Here is a 15,465-nt window from a genome sequence, read left to right on the forward strand (position 1 = left end):
ACACAGAAAACCAAAACATGATCAGATATGTTGGTAAGGGGAACCACACAGATAGCAAAAGTGGCAAACAAGATATTAGGCTTGTCTGAGAACTCCAAGAGAAACTCCTTTGCTTACTAAAATTTCTGATGGAGACTTTTAGTCATTGCTGTGCAGCCCAGAAGGGAGAGAGTGAGCATTACTCATTAAGTATGAGAAACCGGAGGAAGAAATGGCACAGAACTATTCAGCCTGCTTCTACACAGACATTCAGGCATCTCCATTAAAAATTTTGGGTCAAAACTGAAATGTTCCACATGGGAAATGTCTCTCTTCTCTACTTTCCTCTATGTGGTCCAAGTACAGCAGCTGAAATACAGCCTGTGAAGGCCATCAGAGTTGTGTTTCTGGACTGAAATAAGTTTTCAGCAAAAATGCTTCACTTCTTCTTTTCACCAAAAAAAACCCCAAACTATTCTTGGGGCAGGGAGGCGCTTATCTTGCTTATCTTCAAACTGCCCAGTAACCATATTGCCACAAAAGAAGCAAAAGCAGTAGAGATGAAAAGTCACTTTAAAAATCCACTTTCCCCCTGCAATCTCAGCTTCCCAAAGTCTTTTCCAGCCATTCCCCCATAACTCAATATTAGACTCTCTCCCCTTAGGGCAGGTTGTCGTGGCATGGAAAATGCTGGGGTTTGCAGCTCTCCATGGTAAGTCCTAATCACTGTGATCACACTGAGGAGCTTATCTGACCCTTAACCTTCGTGGTATGTGACCACACTGGTGGTCTCCCTTGATAGTTTTGAACAAGTTTTGCATGAGGTCACTCTTGGCAGGGCAGCATTGTAACTTGCCACGTATTTGCTCTAAGCTGTCCCATCTGCATGCTACTGATGAGTTTGCCCTTGTTTTTTTGCACTTTACCTCCTCTGAGGTGTTGAACTCGGATGATGTAGAAATTTCTGGAGGTAAAATTTTGGTCTGTAAGGTGCAGAACATAACCATGCCAATTACTGTCTTTCTCCTCCTTGTCCCTCTCCCAAGACTGTTGCTCACTGGGAAGCCTGTGCTATTTGGGGCTTTTGTTTGTGGGGCTTATTTCAAGACCTGTTGAGGAGGAAGCATCCCCACACCAGCACAACCTCAGTTTTACATCGCTGTTCAACTAGCACCTTTGTCTTCTCCTGCAGTTTTTGCCAGAATCCTGAAGGCTCCCGAATCCCAAAATATCACCTTTGGGTCTGTGGTGACGTTGCGGTGCATGGCGACCGGACTTCCAGTCCCCACGGTCACCTGGCTGGAAAATGGGAAAGCTGTAAGTGCCTCTTTTTTCATGCTTTTGACTCCATAGGGCTGCTAGCAACCAGAAGTGCAGACCAGGGATTAAAATGTGGGGTGAGGAGCCAGTGCCCGTGGTTTCTATTCCTGCCTTACTTAGCACCTCTCTGTGCAATCAAGTTGAGCTCACCTCACCTCCCTGCTTCAGTTTTCTCCTGTGCAAAACACTCTCCCCCTTCTCCAGGGTGTTGCGTGGGTTAATTTGTTAGGGTCTGGAAAGCCTGAGATGAAGGATGCTTTACATGTTTACATGTTTAGATGTTTCCTCCGAGTCAGGGTTTCTAGGACTTCATCATGGGTTTAATTATCAGGAGCCACCTTCCTCTCCTTTCTCCTAATGTGGTAACAATAACATGGCAAAATTGCTTATTTGACAAAATAACACAAACTGAGGTAGTTAGCCAGAGCAAACTGTCTTGAGACAAAATACCTGTAGGACAGCATGTAGGCACAGCATATTTGCACATGAATAGATCTGAAATTTTCTAGACTGACCGAGGTGACACACTGAAGTATGTCACCAATTTGTTCCTGGCTAGAAGCACGTCCTCAAGAAAGGCACATCCTCTTCAGCAGCAGGCACCAAGAGATGCAAATCCTCTGCTTCTCACAGGAAATTGTTCCATGGTCTAATGATCCTGACCATTTAAAATAGGTGCCTGCTTTGAATTCGTCTGGCTTTCATGTCCATGTATAGGCTATTGCAATGCCTTCCCTTCAGCTGAACTGAAGAGCCGCTTGACACCTGATATTGCCTCCCTGGGAGTGCGCGGTGCACCACAATCACAGCAGCTCTGCAGACTAAGCCTGCCATGGGTTTCCTCCAGTCTTCACAGAGTTATGGTGGACATGTTTTATACTCTCTGTGGTCTTTCAACAGCTTTTTTAAGGATGTGAGCCCCAGGGCATGATGCTGTGGAGGCAGGTGGAGCAGCCGCTGCACGCAGGCTGGCAATTTGCCTCCGCTCTTTCTCACTGACTCCTTGTCAGCCCCAACTCCTTCTGGCCACTGGCTAGCCATGGCCATTCCTATGGACTTGCTTGTCCAGCAGGACCAATAAATCCTCTTGCTCCAATTGCTTACTTCAGGAGGCTATCTCCATTCTTCTCTGTATCCCCTCTTTCCATGTATTAAAATACATTATTAAGAAGCCTGGGCTACTCTGCAGGCTGTCTTGCCTTCCTTATCTCCTTTAAACTGTATTGTGTCCTCCAGTCTGATTAGGGCTAATTTTCTATATTTGCTCGAGGTTGCTGGAGAGAACAGCAAAGGGAGCAGATTAGCCTCCGCAGAGCTCCATGGGTCCTCGGTAGTTTCTGGCGATAATTATTTTGAGACAACTGCAGGTGTTCATTCAAGACTTCTTCCCCATTGGGGAAGAAACCTTTTGGGGGTCTGGGGTCCCTGGCAAGGCCAGAGTATTTCCAGAGCACAGACCCATGCTCTGCCAAGTTCCCACCTGTGCATTAGTCTCACAGAGAGCTGTGTGTGAGACGATGCTCAGCCCCTGCCCAGGGCCACTGCCTGGCTGGTCAGATCTGCTCTGCCCTGCCCTGTTCCTGTCTGCAAGGCAAAGCCCAGTGCCAGGAGGGTGGTGCTCCATACTGCCTCATTTTAAATATGATGAGGAGACCTTAATGAGAGCCCGTGTCTGGGAAAGTCAGGCCAGGAACCAGGTGGACTGGAGTGTGTGCCTTTGAGGGCTGGCTCATGAGCAAGCAGTGGTGACTCATTTGAAGATGCAACGTGCCTCCAGAATTACAGTGTCTGAATGCCAACCTGTAATTGTCCTAAGGTTTAAAGAGTGGGACTCTGCTGAGTTTATTGAGCTGCCTTTGAAGAGAAGGATGGAAACTCCTCTGTGCAGCAGCTGCCTTGCCTACCTAAACAGAAACACAATTCCTTTTCCTCCCGCTATGCACTGCAGGGCATCATGGACCTCACGCTGTAGTTTTCCATACCGCAAAGAATGAGTGAGCCAGGTATGAAGATGTGAAGAGGTCTCTGCTTTGGTGGTGGCAGAGGTAGCATTTTAAAGGCTAAAAAAAAGACCTGCTGGAAACAAAATCTTAGGGAACGTATTTGAAAGGGGAAGGGAATCAATTAACACAAGGGAATGGCTTGAGGTTCCCAGTAGAGAAAACAACTGCTGGCCTGCGTGGAAGTCCTAGGCACAACTACTTGACACTTTCACCTGTGATTTTCCATGGTGTGTGTGACCATGCGTACTGCTTGTACTGCTTGCAGCTACCTGAGTGCCCTTTTCCTCCCCCGGGCCCAAGCCGGGAGGGGCAATCCTGGCTCTCCATGCCCGCCAGGCACAGTCCAGTGCTGCCAGGAGGGGAGCTAACAGGGCAGGATACACCGGAGGCCTGAGGGGTAAGGAGGGAGAGAGGACTGGATCAGGACAAGTGGCTCAGGGCGAGTGGCCACCTCTCCCGGGTGGATGCTGGGAGGCAGGGGCAGCCTGTAAAGAAATTCCTCCTTTCCACCAGGAAGGTTCCAGCAGTGTCTTAATGCTGAGTGGTTTCTGGGGAGAAAAAAATTCAAAAAATAAACCTGACCAGCACTGTAACAAAAGAGAAACTTGTGAAAAAATGTCCCCTGAGCTCCCATCCACCTGAACTTCACAGCATAAGGCCAAAAAATATCCCTGGTCCTTGCATTTGCACAGTGACCAGCATAACACCCATCCCTGATGCAATACTTACAATAACTGTGTTGGTCTGGTTATTTAGTGATTTCCTCCCATGCACGTTCCCTCACCACAACTCCAAGTTGAGCTTGAGTGAGGCAAAACAAATATAGTATTTTCAGCATTTTCCTTTTAGAGCGAAACTAATCTACTTACTGAAGTCATGATACAACACTGACACATCCCTTCTTGCTTTTTCAGTTATTACTGTTGATAGCTTTGGGAGCAGACACAGATCCCATTGAAATCACGTTTCTACTAACTTCCAGGGAGGTCAGATTGATCTCTCTGGCCTCTCAGATAGATGCATAGGTAGAGTACTTTGCTGGGATGGATCCAGGGAGACGACTCTCACTGTCCTTAGGGCCAGGTCACACTAGTGGGATCCACGGACAACCACATCTTGCTTGAATTACACTTGATGCTTCCTAACAGTATGAAGGCTAGAGCAGGCAATGCTGCTCCTTCCTACTGCCTTTGCAAGGTAGAGTCTTGGTGTACCATGTCCTCCTACTTTAATGAATGCCATATGAGCAGAAAAGACTTGAGGATAAAATCAAGCCCAACTAGCCAAAATCAGCAGGCTCCAAGCTCATTTACCTGGGAATTTCTGACCTGGGAAAAGAGCTGGCCAAAATCACCGCATCTGCAACACCTTCCATATTTCCAGGTGTGAGATAAGAAAATCTATCAGATATCTGCCAAAGTGTTGGAGGCAGAGCACTTGCTTTGCTCATGACTGCTTTGGAAGTGTGGCAGTGGTTACATTAATCCAGAATCAAGAACTTCCAAACTATTTTCTTTTCTCCCTCTGTATAGCCAGGGTCTACAAAGCTGCCTCATGCCTTTCCTTGCTAAGGCATGAATAGGCAAATAATCTACTAGAAGACCTCTTGGAGTAATTAGCCAGATCAATTACATGAGCAAAACTGAGACTATGGTCCTCTGGAACTGAAAATTAATTGCAGAAGTATTGCTGAAGTGTGAAATAGGAGATGTCTTTAACATTTGCTTTTGTCTGTGAAGTCAGCTGCTATGAAAGCACCAAAATAACGCCAGCAGCTTTAGCTCTCTGCCACTTCTATCTGCTTGCTACATCTTTCTCTGCCAGTTTAAATGTTTGGGGCTAGGTCTCTTAGGTTTTTCCTTGGTTTGTTTGCTTGCCTTTGTTGGAAACACCACTGCACTGGGCTTTTCACTCTCTTAGGTTTCTGCAGGGTCTATAGTGGAAAGTGTCAAGGACAGAGTGGTTGACTCCAGACTGCAGGTGCACGTCACCCGACCTGGCCTGTTCACTTGCCTCGCCACAAACAAACACAGCAAAACTTTTGGAGCTGCAAAAGCCGCAGCAACTATCAGTGTTTCAGGTACGCTGGGAAAGAAGGGTTTGTTAATTTTTTACCCTTGCAATCGCAGTCCTAACTTCCTTGCTGAGGGAGAGGAAGTGGTGTGAAGTACTCGGGGGAGAAGGGAAAGCCTTGGAGAGCTGACAGTGTGCAGGGGACTAAATCTGAGTACATCCCCCGCCAGGCTATTTCCTCATATATTCTTACACTTTGGAGACTGGCACAGCTGTCATTTCCTGAATGTTTGATGCCGTCTTGTACTTTGTGTCCCAGAAGCACACTTGGTAAGTTCATCCATGCGGAGGAAGTCATGGCCATGACCCAGCGTTGATATCACCTAACAGCAAGGTGAAAATAGCTTTCATGAGCGCTTTGGCTTCTCAGAGGGTTTCATCCAGAAAGCATGGATGTTCATGTCAGAGCAGTACCCCACCGTGCCTGGGGTAACCTCTGCTCCCAGAGACATCTCCCAAATGGGGAAAGGATGATCCAAAGAGGAGAAATACAATGGTCTGAGACCGCTGACAGCATTTATCACACCAAGAGAAAGGTGGCAGCTTGTGCCTTCCCTCGTGGGACAGGCAGGGGGGTTCAGTCAGAAGAAAGAGGAACCACCGAGGGCTCCAGACATGGGGTGGTAGCCCTGGTCCTGCTGTTAACGAAGCATGCATCTGCCCCTCTCTCTGTGCCTCAACCGCTGCTCTGTTGAGAAAATAACCATGCCCCTTCTTACATTTGGCATTGAAACCTAGCAGCAAGCTCTGCCCCATAAGAGGCTCAGCACTTGGTACCACATTTCACATCCCCACTTTATTTAGCCCAGGCAAGGCTCTGCCCCAGGAAGCAGATCTGCAAATGCAGTAGGGAGGCCAGGTGCTTTAGGCTGGTGGGAGAAGCTGCACTGCCCTCCTCCAGGCTGCCTGCGCTCAGCAAGAGGGGAGCAGCCCCTGAGACATGAGCAGGAGCTGCCTTGGCCTCATCCCAGCTCCCAAGGGTCCCACGGCAGAGGTGTCCCAGTCCTTGGCTGATGCTCAGTGCCTCCTTTCCATGCCAGCACAGCCCAGCTGCCTGCAGTGCTGCAAGCTAGGGGCACGGCCATGTGCCTGTGGTGCTCCTCCAGCCCTGGTTTCTCCCACCTGTTACAGATGCTGCCTGCAGTAATGGGTGCATGCGTGGCTTAAACAGAGTATGCTATCTGCTCGTTACGTAGGACCCAAAGGATAAGGCTAAAGGTGTGGGTTTAGGGTGCAACAGTCCACCTCAGCAAGAACTGCAGTCAATAATGCACTTCCTCCTTATTCCCTCTCCTCGTATGGCATCCAGTGTTGCCCAATTCTTCTTCCCCACAAGAAGGTGCAAAAGAAGGACAGAATTTAGCTGCGTCCTTTTCAGACAGCTTACAGGTCTGAGACAAATTTCCTAGCATGGAAATCTTAAGTCCCACATATCAGAGGGGGCAATGAAGTGTCACTGATGTCTTTTTGTTTCTTCTTTCTCCTGGCTCATCACAATTCCTGGATCTGGTGCCTCCTGGCAGAGTGGAGGTAAGAATGACTTTCTGTGGCTGGCTGGGTGTTTTTTCTGGGCCAGGGAGGAGAAGAACGATGAACCAAGGGGATTTGGTTAATTTTGCTTAAATGAAGGGAGCAGGTTTCTGGATGCCAAGCATGCAGATGAGGTTCACCTGAAGGGAACACTGAGCTGCTTTATACAGGTATAATTGGAGACTGGGACCAGGTAGATAGGGATGCTTCCGTATCAAGCAAACAATGGATCACACATCAGTAAGGGTGTTTAAAATACAGTAGTGGGCAGAATATTCTGGAGTAAATTCTGTTCACAGTTACACATCCACAACTTCACTGACCTTATAAATTTACAGGCAAAAGCTTAACTGCAAGTTAAACACAGCCAATATTTTGGTTTGGTGATCACCAGATTAGGGCAAGAGAGGTTTAGATATTTGTTCCAAGCAGAGTTATGGATGGATAAAGCCACTTGTGTGTGATCAGACATGCACTTTTGCTTAGTATTTTTTGGCATACTGAACAATTTGGCTGGCTTTTTCTTTTTAGAGTCCTAGCATATTTCTACACACTGCACTGGCAGATCAGTCTGGAAGGAAAATGAGACAGTTAGCCTGGGAGGAGGGCTGGGAGCTAAAGCAAAGAGTAGAGCCTGAGAAAATCTGAGCAAATGGCTTTGCCACTCTGTTGACACAGGCTCCCTGTGAAGGCCCTTGCCTCCCTCACAGGGGCTTGCAAGATTGATTCAGGAAGTTTGTAAGTGATTTAGTGACCAGCTGATGATGATGGCAGACTTATGCTTTACACCTGCACCCCTGTAGGTGTGACAGGCATGGGAACAGTGATCAAATGCTCAGCCCTTCTGTCCTGCAGTTGTTCTCAACATTTGTTGCACGAAATTCCCTTTCTGTGACAAGGCATTGTGAGAAACATGTTGTTGCTGCTTCTCCATTGCAGCCTGGTCCGTGTCTCCCTGCAGGTTTTAAAAAAGTGAGGAAACACAATATTAGCGCTGGTGGCTCTTGTCAGGCTGATTCTGCAGCCCACTCAAGTCAGCAGCACAGCAGCTCCATGCATGCCTGTGCCCTCTTTTGCCTCTTGGGGCACAGGGAGGATGCACCTTTCAGATTAAGCACAACGGGCATCATTAGGAAAATGTGAATAACGTGACCCCTGCCACACCAAGGACAACTCTAGCAGGGGTTGGGCACAGCGCAGTGCTGTGGGGAAGCCTGCTCTGTGCCAGGGAGATGTCATGGGCTGTGGGACCGGCGCAAGATGCCGGGGGGTGCCTGTGTCACATGAAGGTGTGTCCATGGCGCCTGAGGTGACGCAGGGTGTCACAGCACCACTGCCATTTTGGTGCTACCTCAAGGAATCAGTGCCTTGCTGTATTTCTTAGCCAATGATGTGACATAGAGGAAAAAAATATTAATTAAAAAAAAAATTGTCATTGAACCCAAAGTAGTGCAGCTAAACCAGGGCCAGAGAGTGTCATCTGCAGAGAGCAGCACCTGACAAGCTGAAATTTGGGCACCCTGTATAATGCCTTGTCCATGTACATCCAGCGTTCCAAAGAAAAACAGCAAGAACGCCCAGGGTTGACAATGGGTGATTATTTGGACAGGGGAATGAAAGAAAAGGCAAAGATACAAATAGCTCTGCTGGCTACTCCAAATGGTTGGCGTGTTGTGAATTGAACTCCCTGACCCCAGTTAGACTGGCTGAATGAGCAGTGGGGACAGCTGCACCCAGCCCTCCTACCTCCCCGATTCGGCCATCCCCTGCACACAGGGGAGGCTGTTTTCCCAGGTTTCCCCCCACCACCGAGGGCACTGCATCCCACAGGTTGCCTGAGCAGAGGGCACATCCTCACCTGCAGACCTCGCTGCCGTGGGGCGGCTGTGGGAGCTGCTGGGAGCGCGGCTGACCTGTACGTGCCCTTGCCCTGCTGCTCCCTTTTGATAGCCGTGGGGAAGAAGGGAGGGAGGGATGACAGCCACCTCCTGCTAGATGCAAAAAACACGGGAAAGATAAATAAATGGCCCATAAAGGAGCCGACCCTGCTGTGCTTTTTATTTCTCCAGCATAGCTCTGGCCCCATGCTTTGCAGCAGGAGTTTGCAAAGTGGGAGATGTGGTGAAGAGAGGAGAGGATGGACCTTGCAGGGAAGCACCAGAAGGAAAACTGCAGAGGCTTGTGCCTTCCTCCTCCCTGTCTCTCCCACCTAAACATGTGCAGAAGAGAGGCATGGTCAGGAGAGGTGCAGGAGCTGAGGAGGGGCAGGCAGGAGTTTGGCTGCTCTGATCTTCTGAAGAATTTCCTGGCACATGTTGGGTGGGACTCACCTGGCTCCTGCTCATCGAGTCCATCCAAAATTAAATTGTTGCTAGGCAGGTGAGCAAAAAATCCTGAGTTATCACAGGTGTGCAGCAAGCAGCAGGGTTGATGCCTTCTGCAGGGAAGCAGAAAAACAAAACATTTTCCCATTAGGGCCTGGGGGCAGGGTGAGGGGCCACGCTAGGTCACGGTTGTGCATGATCACTCAGTCTTTTTGCCCACTTATAATGCTAGCAACCCTCGGCCAGAGCCTCAGCCCTGGAGCTCGCCAGAAGGGTCCTGCACTTACACTGGGATTCCTCGCAGAAATTTCATTTTTGGATGGTATTAACTGTTTTTAGTGGTTATAACCATCTATGCTATCCTACGGCCTCTGTTAGCCTTACAGATGCCACTTTATTCAGAAACAGAGCCTAGGCATCCCGCTCCTGCAGGAGTTTAAGGCTGTGAGCTTACTGTGTGTGTATGCTCTTATCCTCGACAGCAAGCTGTACAAGGGTGATGCAGGCTACTGCAGCACGTACAGAGGTGAGGTGTGTAGTGCTATCTTGGCGAAGAATGCTCTTGTTTTCTTCAACTCCTTGTATGCTGACCCAGAGGAGACCCAAGAGCTGCTTGTGCACACTGCCTGGACTGAACTGAAAATGGTGAGTTCATTCTGCCAACCGGCTGCTGAGTCTCTGCTGTGTAACTACATCTTCCAGGAGTGCAATCCCTCGGGAGCTGGGCCAGCTCCAAAACCAGTGTGCAGGTAAATGAAAAAAAAAGCTCATTTTTCACTTTCATTTCATGGGGATGCGTAGGCAGCAGGGGAGTGGTGAGGGTCTGTCCAAACCTGCAGTAGCACTGAGTGAAAATGGGTCTTCCAGGTTTGCATGAGTTTTCCCTTTGCTCTCTCCTCTGTATGCTCAAAGAAGATCTGATCCAGCTCGTGCTCTGTGCTCGTTGTTAGGGTATGGACTGACTTTCAGGCCCAGATATCTGCTTTTAGTGAACAGCGTTGAAAAGAAATATCCATGTGAATGACATAATTGATTTAATTAATTAACATATTGCTATCAGTTAAATGTTACTAGGTCAGTATGTACTCACTATTACTATCAAAAGTAATTGCTTGTTTGCAGTTTTAACTAAATATGGTCACGATGTGTGCAACAAATCTGGCCAAGGCAATACACTAATCATTCAGCACTTCCCACCACGATGAAGGTGAAACAAAAAAAGACTACACCAGAGACACTGGAGTGTAATTGTACCTGCTAAACCAAACCTCCCATCTGGCTCTTGTATCCTTTCATATGCAGAGAAATGTGCATTGAAACAGGGCTGGCAGAGACCTCGAGGAGCCCAAAGCATCTTCCACTACAGCTAATCCACTGCTGATAGGTGTTTGTGCAACACATCCCAGTGATGGAGAGACTGCTCCCTCCCCGGGCAATTTCCTGAGCAGCCCTTCCCTCATTGCTCCTTGTGCTCCCACCACGGCCACAGAGACAAGTTTCTTCCTTTCCTCTTTGCAGAGAGATTTTACATCTTCTCCAACTTCTCAGACTAGAATAAAGCAGTTTTTTCCAAGCTCTGCTCATAGCTCTTGCTCTTCCAGCTTCTGAAGCTTCTGCTCCTAATCTTTCCTTAAGTGCTAAATATATGTAGCCTCCAGCCCAGGTTCTGTTAGTGTTAACTATAATGAAATGATGATTGCCTGGTGTGCCTTGCAGAGAACAGCCCCACACAGACCTCTCAGGGTGAAGCTTTCTTTTTTCCTAACATAACTGTCAGCCACAACTGATTCATGTCCTTTTTCAGCCCCTGGAGGACTGTTGTCTAGTCATTCCCCATTTTATGTTTGAGCAGCTGACATCCCTGCCTAAGTGCAGTACTTTGCTCTTGTCCTCCTTGAACCTCATCTTAAAACAGATTATTCAGATTTGTGTTTATTGGGAGAGCAGTCCCAACTGTAGTGTCTCAAGTAAAATACAAGTGTTCTCTGCAGACATGGCAAGCACTCTGCCAGCTGGAATTGGGCCAGACGTACTCTACTGGCAATTATTTTTCCCGTTATGTAGGGGCTTTTTAGGACAATCAACAGCTTGTTGTCTTTGTAACCTGGACCTTTCTGATTGCTCCTCCTTTAATATCTCTAAAACAAAGGCACAGAGGAAAATCCCAGTACAAAGCTTGACAATACATTGTGTTCTCTATTTGGTGCCTATGCTGTTCTGTATTCCTCTGCCAGCATGGTAGTGGCATATATCCTATGAAAGAAGTGTACGTGCAAGTATCCACAGATAATCACGCAGTCAAGTACTGAAGCTTGCTTTTTGCTGGCAGACTCCTCCCTGCCACCTTGTTGTTCAGCTCTTTGTCATCGTGCCCTTCAGTACATGATCTCTCTGCCTTTTTTCAAGATGTGTGACAGTGTTTATATCTGAGCCACACATGCGCAGCACATTTGTCAGCTAAGGATTTTGCACAGTGCTCCACGAGGCATTTCAGTGAGATCTGGGTCTTGCTTCATTTACCCCTGCTCACGAGTGGCCTTGCAGGACCAGAACTCGTGGTGATTCGACCTGCACTTCTGAAGTCAGAGTGGTACAAATCAGCATAAATCTGCACTTGATCTTGAGCTAACAGGCACAGAATTTGCAAATATGTCTAAATCTCAATGGACTTGCCTGGCATCATCTTTCTTCAAATCCATGAGTCAATGTTCCGTTTTTTTCCCTTTGATGATTTTCCCCATTATTTTAATGCAGATTTAAACGCAGCTTTCCTCATGACAAGAGCCCTGGAACGGCTCCCTTCCTGTTTCCCGTTCCCAGAGCACATCAGCTGGACAACAGTTCCTCCAAAGCCCTAACCCAATACTCCTTTTGATAACTCAGACATCTAATACGTAGTTCTGAACAGCTGAGACCTCTGGGGGCTCTTGAACACATTTTGCATGGTCTTGGTTACTTTCCAATTATCTTATCTGCTTTTTACTGACAACTTTATACCTCTCTGCAGAAACTGGCTAGACTACACCAGTTTTCAGCTGAAATACTTCACAAGGAAGAATTTAACTATCTCAGAGGCCAGAGAATTCTCCCAGTTTTTGAGGGACATATTTCCCTTGACATATTTCCATGTGTTTTTGTCTTGTTATTTATTCTCTGCACCATTTTTTCTCTCCCCATGTCATTGTTTATGTTCATTTTGGTTTGGAAGCTAGCTAGCAAGAATAACAACTGACAAACAGAGTGAGTAAAGCTTTTATAAAAATAATCAGGGGGTAAAACAAGATGAAGTGAAACAAAAGAAAACAACATGGCAAAAATTTCACTTCATGTAAATTAAGATGCAATTTGATTAAAATTAGAGTTTTCCTGTTTTTAAGGGAAAGTGATGTCTCATCTCATAATTCTTGGTTACATCTGCCTTTTACCACTGGCTGTTTCTGTGATAGCAAAAGAAAATCTCTCAATTTCTATTTCAGCCACTGCTGATATGAAGTGACCAGGCTGCAGGGAACAGTCTTGTGTTGGGAAATGTCTCTCTTTGGTTGGGTTTGTGTGTCCCCACCTCCTGTTAAACAGGCCTTTGTGGTCTCTAAACTGCCAGTGGCCCACTTGTCCTCTTTTGCTGCTACTGTTCTTTGTCCATCTGTCATTTACATGACATAAAATTTCTAATAATAATCTGAAGTAATCTTTGCATATGATCTCACCAAGCTCTCACTGCTCAGGCTTAAGTGTTATAACAATGGTATGAACCCAGCTCGAGGAGACTGACCATCCCTCCCTCTGGCTGCCTCACCATGCTCCCGGGTTGTATTTGTGGGTGAAGATAACCTGCCTTTAACACTGGAGTGCACAGGATGGCAGAGGAATGGTCTTTTGCATCTTGCAGTTGCACACTGAATAAGGGGCTTGTTTAAGGATGCTCAGGCTTCAGGAGTGAAGGCAGCTAATGCAGTCCCAATCTCCCAAGTGTCAGCCAGCGCCTCAAATGCAAGACTTTCTCATTTCCCTAGCTAAACATATTTCTTTACTTCAGAAGGTCATTCCTGTTCCACATGCTGTTTACCATAAAAAAGATAAATTACACCATCTGGCTGCATTCTGGCTTTCATGGAAGTGAGGAAGGAATAAACCAGCACTGGCTAAAATCGAGCACGGGGCAGCTGGGCTTTGATGGCTTCAGCCTGAAGACTTGAAGGGCATCCATTGCTGTTGCAGAAAGCTGCTGCCCTGGTAGAATTCCCAAAGGCCTCTGTCCTTCAGGTGCTTTAGAGGGCTTGCAGTGTTGGTAGTCATCACCGAAACTCATGGCCATCTGCTCTTGCCAAAACTGTGTCAGACTATAAGTAAAGAAACTGCATCAGCCCACCATGTGATGAATTTGGCTAAAACCTTCACCATGGGTCTGAGCATTTCTGTGTCCTTTCTGTGGACCTTTCTGTGTCCTCTCCCACACCTGCTGGCAGGTTGGGAAGGATGTGGATCTGCAAAGGACTTCAGCTGAACTCAGCAAAAGTAATCTCTGCACATGACCTCAAAGCTGGTTTTGCAACTCAGGCTTTCAAGAATGAGTACATAAATAAGCAAATCACTAATAAATTGACTGGTGCAACAAACCCTCCAACTTTCCACTATGGTACAGTTTGTTTGTTTGGTTGGGTTTTTTTGCCAGTGCAGATATTTCTGCCTTGGCCTCTTCACAAACAGTTTCTGATCTAAGGAGCATTTAAACAGCCAAAGTGCTCCTGTAAGTGAGTGTTTCCCATCGTTATGGAGGTAATGCATTAGTTAGGAGACAGTTAGGTCTCTTGTTTTACCAGGCACTGTAAAGGTTTTGCTGCAGACAGCTGACAGATAAAAGATGGACTGAAAGGTGCCTGTGGAGAAAAGAAGAAAATTGGATAGGTGATTCTGTGAGATTAAAAATACAGGCAAATATTTAGTTTAAGAAGATTAAGAATTGAAGCTTACCTCCTGTCTTTAGTAGATGACACTTCAATATACAATTTACAGAAGACAGGTGAGATTTTTAGAATGTACTGAAAAATGCTAAGATAACTCCCAGACATGATGTTTATTAGTAGAAGATGACAATAAATCTATAGGAAAAGATGGGAATGAACTCCTCACAGACTGTGATATGTGTTGTGTTTTGAGCATAACCCTGCTTCATTGAAAGTGTAGCTTTGTGGGTTTCCTAAAGGAAGCTGTTACATTTTATACAGAGTTTCCTTTATGGTTTATGAGCCAGACTGGCTTAAAGAAGTGTAGCCCTGTGAATGGATTTCTGTCAGCCTGCATAACCCCTGCACACCACTAAGTGCAGCCGTTGTTAACAAGCCATTGACTGCTGTATTTCACTGTTTTTTGCAAAACAATGTAGAGAGAATTGCCTTGCTGTAAAGGATCTCTACTGCTTTAAGGAATGGCTCTCAATGGAGGAAAACTCTCAGAAGGGGATTTACAAGCCAGGGCTGATGCTGCTCACTCTTCCTGAATGCAACGGGCTGCCCAGCCTGCACCAGGACCCCAGCGCCTGCACCCGCATCCCTTTCTTTGGTAAGGTGGCACACACTGCCGGTTGTCCAGAGAGCTGTGTTCTTGGTGAGGGAGGGGAGAAGGATGCGGTCCATAATTTACAACTAAAGTAAAGGCTGATGGTGGGTACTGTCCTGTCAATGCCTGTGGACAGAACTGTGGCAGTTGCATCGGCTGTTTGCTTGTCTCGTCCGACTGCAGCGCAGGAAAAATCCCTCAAGCAAATAAAGACTGACTCTTTACTGAGAGGGTCATAACAACCTCATTGACAAAATCAGTCTTAATGATGGAAAAATTGCCATTCAGGTGCCATTGCAAAGAAACAAGCCGCTTAAGCACTTCTGGGAGGGAACTTTTTCCCATAGCATGCTCCTAAGCAAGCGCCCAGTTATATCACAACCTGAACAACCCCTCCTTACATCTTGTCTTGTCTTTTTACAGATTTTAAGAAGGAGAATATAACCAGTAAGTAGACTGCTCCAGGCTCTATGTTTTTAGAGGTGGGCATGATATTCTTTGTTGAAGATGCAGCTTGCACAGCATTTTTGTGTTTTGCTCTGGTCCTGGCTGCTGGATTTGGGTTATTACCAGGGAATGCCTGAGCATCCACATTCAAGGCATGGGGAAACACATTTCCAGCTCTTCAGGGCTTGGGGAGAACATGAGCTGGTAACTGTTGAAGGCAATCAAAGAGGTAT

General features: G+C 46.8%; 1 protein-coding gene across 4 annotated transcripts in view; it reads left to right on the forward strand.

The window, feature by feature from the left end:
* The window catches only part of MUSK (muscle associated receptor tyrosine kinase), a 52,812-nt gene that overhangs the window by 23,444 nt on the left and 13,903 nt on the right, over nucleotides 1–15,465 (forward strand). The window contains exons 6-11 of one of the 4 annotated variants that reach the window (XM_009473172.2): nucleotides 1,172–1,296; nucleotides 5,223–5,382; nucleotides 6,899–6,905; nucleotides 9,712–9,978; nucleotides 14,613–14,788; nucleotides 15,209–15,232. In XM_009473172.2, coding sequence (XP_009471447.2) covers nucleotides 1,172–1,296; nucleotides 5,223–5,382; nucleotides 6,899–6,905; nucleotides 9,712–9,978; nucleotides 14,613–14,788; nucleotides 15,209–15,232 — 759 coding nt within the window. Of the gene's footprint in view, nucleotides 1–1,150; nucleotides 1,297–5,222; nucleotides 5,387–6,898; nucleotides 6,906–9,711; nucleotides 9,979–14,612; nucleotides 14,789–15,208; nucleotides 15,233–15,465 lie in introns of all 4 variants that reach the window. The other 3 variants (XM_087742053.1, XM_087742051.1, XM_087742052.1) reach the window with 3 other exon arrangements.

The sequence above is a fragment of the Nipponia nippon genome, unplaced genomic scaffold (genome assembly GCF_047370975.1).
Source record: "Nipponia nippon isolate SJK-2023a ecotype South Korea unplaced genomic scaffold, ASM4737097v1 scaffold_8, whole genome shotgun sequence".
Classification (NCBI taxonomy): Eukaryota; Metazoa; Chordata; class Aves; order Pelecaniformes; family Threskiornithidae; genus Nipponia; species Nipponia nippon.